Below are 10385 nucleotides of genomic sequence, written 5' to 3' on the forward strand. Positions count from 1 at the left end.
CCCCGCGGTCACAGTCGCGCGATCGTCGATCGGCAAAGTGTTTCCCGGTCGGTGGGAAACCACGACCGACCGACCGACTGATCGATCGAACGTACGTACGCCAGCGCGCGTGAATCCAGCCGAACCCAGTGATCTCGTGACCTTGTGACACCGCCTGCGAGAGAAGAAGGGGGAGGGGGAGGAAGAGATGCACCCGCTGAGAGACTGAGAACGCCCGCCTCGCGGTCGCACGCCGATCTCGCCACCCGTGTGTCGCGCGGCGCACGTCGGCTCCTCCCAGATCGCGAGAGGGTTGACGAGAGGGATCGAGGCGGAAAGTAAGTCGCGCGGAGTTTGGCGAACCGTCGTGCGAGAGGAGCGCCCCTGGTTGCGCTTCATGAGTTTCCGCGTTTTCTTCATTCGAAAGTGTTCCCGCGGGGATTTCGGAAACCGAGATCAATATTGAGATCGCTGCCGGTCTATCCGCGATCCGAGATTTCCATGTCGGATCGCTACTGTTGGAACAACTACAATAATTAATAAAATCTGTACAATTGCGAAATACTCGAAAATATAGACCCCAAATCTAGATCCCTCGCCACGATCACCCACTGATGATCTTGCGATTCTACAATTCGAATAAATCATTCGTGGTTAAGGAATTAAGAGGATAGATCAACAAATTGTTTCGATCGCTTCTACCCATCAAGAAATTTTAATCTCGCCTACCGGGATTCACAAAGAACGATCATCGATCGAGATTCTGCAGAGATCAACGTCGTAGAATCCGATCTTATAAGTAAATCAAAGTAAAAAAGTGCAGTTTTACCTAAAGTAGCCTGTATCGAGATATAAACAAAAAAAAGTCGACGAGGAAACATCCTGCGAGAAGAGGATCCTGCGACGATCGAGATAAAGATCTCGCGCGGGTATCGGAAAAGCGTGAACGGCACTGAGCTTTGGGTGGCAGTTGGAAGAGGGGGCCTCGTGTTTCCCACCTCCGGTCGGTAGAAAATCGAAGACGTGTCGAAACTACCATGAGCGAGGGCACGCCGAAGTCGCAGATCAAGATCGTCGTGCCCGATGGTTCGCCAGCACGTCCGCAAGCTGGTACGCATCATCGCATACCCCCCTTCTCTTCCGTCACCCCCTTGATTCCGCTTTGATCCGCTCAACTCGTTCGCGCGCAAAATATGTCCGAAATTTCCTATTTTTTATAATCATAAAAATTTGAAGTAGAGTGAAAGTATCTGGAAAAATATCTCGGTGATATGAGTTAGGATGTGTATTGTCTCTGCAAAAAGTGACTGGAGAATTGGGAATTTATACTTTCTATAGAAAAATTGTTATTTTATACATATTTATACATAAAATATCTCAATAATATGAATATTTATATTTAAAGATACAATACAATTTTACAATTTAAATTGTTTCATTTTATCTTTATTTTTTAAAAACGTGCACTTATTAAAATAATTTTTAATCCGGGTTTTAAATCATTGACAAAAACTTTTTCTATTATTTTTAAATACGATATAGAAAAATCTGTAATTTTTTTATGTCGTTAAAAAATACATATAATACATCCTTAAGCAATTACAACATGCTTGGTGAAAATAGAAGTTTACTATATATTTATAGAAGATAGAAATTAAAATATAACAGTAGTAGCAGATAAAAATTTGCGATCTTTGTAATACCATGTATATATATATATATGTATGTATATATATATATATAGTCATAGATTTTTAATTGAAACTGGAGAAAAAATTTAATTTTTTCATCAGAGATAACGGAGTTGGAAACTACATCAATTGACTGTATATTTCTGTTTGAAAAGCAATGTTTGGCGCGCTCAAAGCACCGGCAAGAGTGTAAACTATTTTTTTCTCTCACAAACTTCATCTTTCTGCGAGTGTTTTGCACATTAATGGCTATTACTTAACGTCGGATACGCTCGAGAAATATGGGCGTTGGATGGACCTCAATTATGAAGAATAATCGCGACTTAAAGAGGTACTTTCTCTTTTTGTTGCTCGAGCGAGAAGTAGTGAGAAGCGCCACTCCGTCTTATTCTGTCTAGCTGTTAATTGACTCAAGGTTACCCTTTTTTAGCCCGATACTAATTCAATTAAGCACAAGGCCGCGAGGTGAATCGATAGTGCACACGAGAGACAGAGAGAAGACATGTATATATGTCCACGGAGTATCCCCGTGTGTTTTTAATACCGAAAGCTTCCTATAGATCCGATTGTCTGACGTGTAGTAAAGTGAAGCTTTATACTTTCATTTCCTTTATCTACTACCGCGTGTCAATCCGCGCACGAAACTAATCAGATTTACTATCTTACGTATAACAGAGTTAAACGAGGTACTTTCTGTTTTATAGGTAATCTCTACTCACAATTCACTACTATAATATAAGATAAAAGTGGATAATTATTATGTTAAAGTGCCAAATATATGAAACATGTAATATCATATTTTAGACTGAAAAGTAATATTATATTATAAATAAAATTGGCATTATGAGATTGAATTATACAGATATGCATTTATTTAAAAATCTCTATTTAAATTTATTATCATATAAATTAAAAGTGAAACCAATTATATTAATAATGATTATATTAAAACGCCAAATATATATACCTATATATATAAAATATGCATTAAAGTTGACATCTAAATATTTAAAAACAGAATACTAACTAAAGATGGTAAATTCTAGATCTATCAAATTAATATTTGACACCTTTAATTGTCTGGATATAAATATCCGTGAGTAAGAAAATTTGGGATGAAATATTAACTCATAATCTGCCAGGTAGAGCGGTAGATTTTATCCTAAAGGCTTTCTTTATTCCAGCTCTCTCAGTGGAAATTTTACGTCATTAATAAATTATTTTCCTTGCGAACTGATTCTTTATTACGCTTTGAAATATTAAGATACAATCAAAACTTTACATTCCATTTGAATTCAGCATCTACATTCCATCGCAAACTGCTTTTACGTTTTAATATGGGATGAAAAATATATTATAACTTTAATTGAATGATTAAAATAATGGTCCTAAATTGTAAATTATATTATATTTTATTAATTTTTTAATTGTTTTTTACTCAAACATATTAATTTACTCTCTTTCTCAATTCGCATATTCATTGTGTAAATATATAAATATAATTATAAATATAAAATATATATATAATTTTACAATTTTTTCGTGCAGAATTGGAAATCATTTCTTATATTCTATTGCGAAGTGCTTTCACATTTTGATGTAGGCTGGAAAATACTTCGTGACCTAAGTTGTGCGATTAAAACAAAATCCCAAGCCGTAAATTAATATTAATCTTGATGAATTGGTGAGTCGGCAACTTTAAGCTCTCATAAAGATTTGCAGACGTTGCTTTCCTCCAAACAAGGTTTCGTAAATTTCATAAATTTTGTCACAGGAACCGATCGCTCGTACGCGACTGTTGCAAAAGTCGCAAAGTTAAATAAAGAACGGTTGAATGTTAAATGTAATTGTAAAAAGTTCCCTTATCAGCAGAGAGTCGATTCTCTTTCAGCAAAGCGGAAGCCGCGAAAACGGCGACAGTCAACAAGCAACTTTGCGTCGGGCCGGAGGAACACGCTGCATACACGCGTGACATATGTATGTACGTGTGCATGCAAATGCACTGAGTGAGGCAGCATCCTTTGATCAGTAGAACGTGAAGCAATGCTCCGAATACTCGGCAGTGATCAAAGGTCAGAGTTCGTTTCGCGAACGACACTCGAGCGTCGCGAAACTTTCGACTTAATCCCAATTTTGAAGTTCGTTTTGATCAACGATTTGCCGAAAGAAAGTATACTATAATAATATTAAGATTAAAATAAGACTATAATAAAAAATGTAACAATAAGTTTAATATTAAAATGTTATCGGTGGTTTTCTTCAATATGATTATTAAGTCCAAAACAAAACTCATTCAAGATTCTATTTATAAAAATTGATTCGTTTTTCGTGTCATATAAACCTTGAAAGACGATTTATAAAAATCGCGGAAGATGAAAGCAGCCTTACGTTTCGCGAAGCTGTTTTAAGTCAATATTGATTAGCAGTCTTGCAAGAAAAAGCTTCTAAAATTAAAATGTATTTTATATTTATGACGTTATTATTATATTTTTACCCAAATGTGTACGCGAATCGAGAAAGAGAATGAAATAATATTGAATAAAAAGCGATTAAAATAAATAATTTTAATATTATTTATTCTTTTACATATTTATATATTTAATTTACAATATAATATAATTTAAAGTTATATAATTTAAAGTGATAAAATTAATATCAATTTATGATATAATATAATAATTTTTTTTTAATTTTATTGAATTAGATTAACAGTGAAAAATACACTGAAAAAATGTACTAAATTTTAATAAATCATTTATTTGAATAATACTAATTATGTATTTACTAAATAAACAATATATTTATGCTTATATACATATGTGACACAAGATTAAACATTACTTTGATTTAAGTATCATTTTTTATCGAGTAAATATATTTATTTATTGTAAATAAATGTTTAATTGGCACTATTTAAATAAATATTTATTTTTATTTATTATAGTGCCAATAAAATTTAGTTCATTTCAATTCGATAGAGGCTTTCGTATATCAATTTCATAGTCTACTTCCGTGTCGATTCGTACTTGACCGAGAGTTATGTACGTTTCTGCGGCAAAACAATGAGATTAAATAAAAACGGAAACCGCAAACCGCGCAACGTTGAAATGCACACAATAGAGTACGAGGACATCAAAAACGAATCTGTTTACATCTCGTCATCGAAGACACGAGGAGCGAGGACTTCCAATTTCTATCTTCGATTCTCTGTCCGTCATGTATTTTGCTGTGACGTATTGGGAATCGAATGACATTGGAAACTTTTCTGTCGAGGGGCTACAAATTGTTGCTCCGGATAAAATCGAAATAGTACGGAGATGTTTTAGCGGTACATTTCCGAGAATTTTAGAATTTCATGTTATCTCATGATAAAACAAATAAGAACATTTTGATACACGAGACTTCAATTTACTACAATTGATATTTGCTATAACGGTCGCAAAAATTGAATCGCATAAATGGATTGTTGATTTCAGGAACAATGTTTAAATAAAAACTTTGTCATTTTATAATATATATTTATTTCTATTCTCTTAGTTCTTATATCAAAATTGCATTTTAAAATTAATATCACAAATTTTTTAAATAATTCAATACATCCAAATTTATTTTTCGAAAAGTTTTGCTTTTTGAGAATTGCGCCACATTGTTGTAACAAATGAGTGATATTTACAATTTTATACGCTATAAGAATGTAGTGCAGCACATATTCTAGATGATCGATACCATCGATATGCGATTGATATCCTAAAAAGATGTATTCACTCTATGCACTCTATCCGTTCGCGATTAAGCAAATCAGACACTATCGGGTACGGATTGACGTAAACCATTTTGCGGGGCATCTCCCATGATTTACGTGTTCGTCTAACCATTGACACGCCTATATGTATGTAGCCATGATTGATCTGCCGAGCGATGAAATTTATGCGTCAACCACCTCTACTTACGACTCGTTCTGTAAACACGCATCGGTTTACATACGGATCAGATAATGCGATCATCGGAGCATTTTCAACGTTGCATCGTTGAACGAAAAATGCCTCGCGTTTCACCGTGACCGAGTTAAAAAAGAGAATAATCGCAGTTACGCATCATTGAATTGTACAGTGAACGCTTTATCTTTTTTGCCCGCGGACTACGAAGAGAAATTTTTAGACATTTCTGTAAGTCGTTTATGTAGATCTATTATCTCTCTCTCTCGCTTTTCATTTACATATAAATGCTTTAGAAACGACTAATTGAAGTAATAAAATAATGTAAAATAATTAAATTGAATCTGTTGAGGGACAAGATGATTGAATTAAAATCCCCTCAACCAAAACTGCTGTTTGAAGAGAGAGAAAGAGATAAATTCCATTTCCAAATGAATCCGGAGTCTCTGAAAACGTGATTGATCTAATTGGCTCCATGATCCAATTCGAGTCCAAGTTTCGAGAAAATTAAAGTAACCGCGGTTTACGAGCGTTTCTTGCCAAGATAAGTGATCACCCATGTGTGCATGTCCAGCGGCTACCAGGGAGTCTTGTTGACACACAGTTACTCGATTGACGCTCGTTGCAGCGTCAGATCGGATGCTGCGACGTCAACCTCAGTGCAACCGTGCATCGGGAAATTAACATCGACATAGCGTCGGCGCGCTCAAGCGGGCGGTTGCGCTTCCGCGCGAAATTCACGCTTCACTCGTTCGTAATTGCCGATTATTTAAATTTCGTTGAATTTTCTTCTCTGTCTTTCTCCCTGTTGACCCGCTATTTTCGATCCGACAAACTTTCCAAGGATAATCCGCGGCTGTCCTCAATAATTTCGGAGAACTCGTAAAATGTAACTCTAACTTAATCTTAAGCTACGGTTTTCGCAAGGGGTTCTAAGTTATTAAGCTTCGGAATAAAAGTTTTAATCTCTACTAAATTTTGAAAAATTGAGAGAACAAAAATAAAGATTATAAAAAAGATCATAAATCAAACCGCCGCGTTGATGAAAAGTAAAACATTAGTATTTTTGAGATAACGAAAGGAAATTGATCCCCTGAAGACTAGAGAAGAAGGTGGTATTATGACCACCCATTTACATTTTATATAAATAATTTGGTTAATAATAATTAATATTTAAATTTGAAACTTAACTATTATTTTCATCAAAGTGTTGTTCAATCGATTTTTGCCAAAGAAAGAAATTTGTTGCTCTGTCAGTTTTTCTTTAAATGATACTAAAGGAAGATTAAGTTAACGGGGAAAAATATGTAATAACGAAATTGTACTTAAAAATAACGTAGGAATTTGTTACTAATCTAATTCACAAGTTTCGAATCTGTTACTTGCGAAATAAGTATAAATAATATCGAAAAATTCTCAGCATGCAGTGCCAATACTACACTGAAAAAAAAGATTGGCTGCTGCAGCAAATTAGATGGTAAAATATGGCATAGCATTTTTAATTGGCTATTTTTAATGTAGCCAATTTTTGGTTGTATTAGCCTATCCGCAATGTCAGTATAGGATTTCGATAGGCTAACACAACCAAAAATTGGCTACTGCAACCAATTAAAAATGCTATGCCATATTTGACCGTCTAATTTGCTGCAGCAGCCAATCTTTTTTTCAGTGTAATAAAAAATTTGTTGCTCGCTTAAATATGGTACAAAGATGTTGTCTTAGTTCATTAACCTTCCGTCGGCCATGTAGAATTTTACACCTTCCGTCAGCCTAAGTCTTTGAGCTTTAATGGAGATTTTTCTATTGTTCCGAACTATAAAATCAGGAAAAATTCTTGCATACTTGTGAAAGATTTTGACGATTACGAATTTTTACTTTTATAGTATTTTACTTTTTTATTGTATTTTTTATTTATTTTTTACAGCATTTAAATAATTTTACAGCAATTAAAAATTTCTTTTCTAAAATTTCCAATTAAAATATTAACTGGGCTTTCAAAGTTCAATTTGATCAGCAGAAGGTTAAATATGACCAATAAATTTTATACTATTTAAAATTGTACACAAACAAAAAAGCTTTATATCACATACGTACATCATGTTTATTTTCATATTGTAAACAAAATTGAAATTTTTTATACACTGAAAGAAAAGATTGGCCGAATATGGCATAGCATTTTTAATTGGTTGCACCAGCCAATTAAAAAAGCTATGCCATATTTTACCATCTAATTTGTTGCAGTAGCCAATATTTTCTTTCAGTATAGCTACATATATATTACAAATTTATATTATCTATACATAAGAAATTTATAGCAAAGTTTTTAAAAATTGAAGAATGATGGAATTTTTTAAACATCCTTTTTTAATGTGAAAAGCCTTACATTACAAAAAAACATCTGTTATGTGTTGAAAAACAAAAAGTTGGTCTGTGTTGCACCTGATATATGAAAATTGGTGATCATGATTTATGAACGCATTATGCAATATACATCAACTTGAAAAAGCAATCTATCATATAACGTAAATCCTCTTAATCGACTCATCTTACGGCAAAGTGTACGCAATATGTGTCGAGGCACGCAATGTCGCACGTATGGTTGAATGCACACGTGCCATCGGAACGTAAATCGATGGCCAATAATCGCCAGCCGCCGCCCACTCGATAAAATACTATATCGTGCAGTAATTGCCATAAATTTGAAATATGAAATTCAATTCAGCTGCCACCGTCGTCGTCGTCGTCGTCGTCGTCTTTGCCGAAATGCACCCACGTCTGTTTAACTTTATTTACGAGCATCGGGAAATAGAATTTATGAAATCGAAACGTGTGGATAGACGCGCTCGTAATTCCACCAAATTCGTGCCGACTGTGTTGACGAAATTTTCCGCATTGGGGAATCGAGACGGTTATAAAGAATTCAAGAAAAATTGCATTGCCCGATACATTTTATTTTCATAAAATTATATTCTGAGTCTGAATTTATGAATGTTCTTCATTCTTTGTTTTCGATGTCTTGAATTTTAAATCTTTGAATTTTTTGACTCGTGGATATTTTCCTCATTTTTCAGGTCGGTAAATATAAATCACAAATTGTATTCACAGCTACTTCAATTTATTTTAACTGATAAATTTTATGGAAGATAACAATTTTATTTTATTCAAGCTTCAATGAAAAACACTGAAATAAATAGTGAAAGGTGAATGGCGCTCTCTCTCTCTCTCTCTCTCTCTCTCTCTCTCTCTCTCTCTCTCTCGGAATATTTAACAGAACACAATTGCGTCGATTGCGTGTTTCGAGAGGCCATCTGTGGAAGAAAAATTACGAAAGGCAACGTATCGCTCTTAATTAATACCGCTAATGCATTAGCCTGATCTTCCAGATCCTCGTTTTGGTCATTGAAGTGTATCTAGTGCGATCCGAACGGAATCTTGCGCATCGACGCGTGCATAATTACATGTCAGTTCAATTGCAAATAATGGACTGCCATTAAACCTCACTTAGAGACCGCGATTAATATTTTTACAGAGGAAACAATTTGTACGACAATATATTGCACGAAGGAATTTTGTTCTTTTTAAAATGTCACGCTGTCATACATATTAGATATCATCAATAAGAATGGCTTCCGAGTGCATCGTGAACGCAAAATCGTTTGCAAAGGTTCCTCTTTTGCACTGAATGCGTTCGAATGGCGTTTCGTAAGAGAAGAAAAGAGATAAAGCCGTTACGTGCTCTTTCACGGAAATACGATAACATCGATATCATGTATTTTCCGAGGTAAAAGACGAGCGTTTTCATGTATTGTTTTACAGGGAAGTGCTATCTCTCCGGCGACGTAAACTGATCTGTCTTCACTAGACACCATCGTCCGGTATTATCGTCAGTGCATCCACGCCATTAATTTTCGCTGGGATGCACAAAGGGTAAATTGCAGTTTCGATTTTCGTAGCAATGCATCATTCTAGGCTCAATCACAAAGCTAATGAAGCATCCTTTGAATCAGGAAAGTTACATCAGAAAAAAACTTGTACTTTTAGAAAATACTTAATTGATGAATTAAAAATAGATAGTTAAATAAAGCTTTAATTATTTACTTTATAATGGAAACAAATGTTACATAAATTGCATATATTTGCAGCATTTTCAAAGCAGAGAATATTTGACGTTTAAAAGATCGACAATATTTGATATTTAAAAGATAATATATTTATCGAGCTAATGATGTTAAGAAAAAAAATATTTGTACATAAGTGAGTCAATAATCTTAATTTTTATCAGTTTGATTGTTGAAAATAAAATTAAGGTTAATTTATTGACTCACTTTTTTTATTTTTATTTTTATAAAATACTTCTTTAGAGAGCAATTTAAAATCTTTAATTGAGGAAATTCTTAATTAGTAAAACAATCATAGATAATTAATTAATGATGATTAAATTTTTTAGTTATTTAATTCATAATAGACACAAATATTACATAAATTCTCAGTCATTGCAACATTTTTAAAGTAGAGAATATTCGACATTTGAGAGATCGATAATATTTGATATTTGAACGACAATACATATCCACACGTACATAAATTATAGACGAATATAGAGAGACTGTAACAGGAAATGCGGTTGTGTATAATGTAATCAGGAGAATGAAAGCGAGGATCATTGTATCGAAATTTCATCAGCGTTGGGCGAGCGTGGAAGTTCGGATCTCGTTAATTCCTGTCACGAGGTTGTCCCAAATTTGCTAGCGTTTGGCAAATGGCGCGCGTGCAAGCGGAG

At 34.1% G+C, this 10385-nt stretch overlaps 1 protein-coding gene across 1 annotated transcript in view; it reads left to right on the top strand.

The window, feature by feature from the left end:
- The first annotated feature begins 763 nt into the window (after positions 1-763).
- kcc (solute carrier family 12 member kcc) overlaps positions 764-10385 on the top strand; it is a 30840-nt gene continuing 21218 nt past the window's right edge. Inside the window, 1 exon segment of the mRNA XM_018448695.1 lies at positions 764-1089. Coding sequence (XP_018304197.1) covers positions 1017-1089 — 73 coding nt within the window. The 5' untranslated portion in view covers positions 764-1016.

The sequence above is a fragment of the Mycetomoellerius zeteki genome, unplaced genomic scaffold, assembly GCF_001594055.1.
Source record: "Mycetomoellerius zeteki isolate Tzet28-1 unplaced genomic scaffold, Tzet1.0 scaffold223, whole genome shotgun sequence".
In the NCBI taxonomy this organism is placed as follows: Eukaryota; Metazoa; Arthropoda; class Insecta; order Hymenoptera; family Formicidae; genus Mycetomoellerius; species Mycetomoellerius zeteki.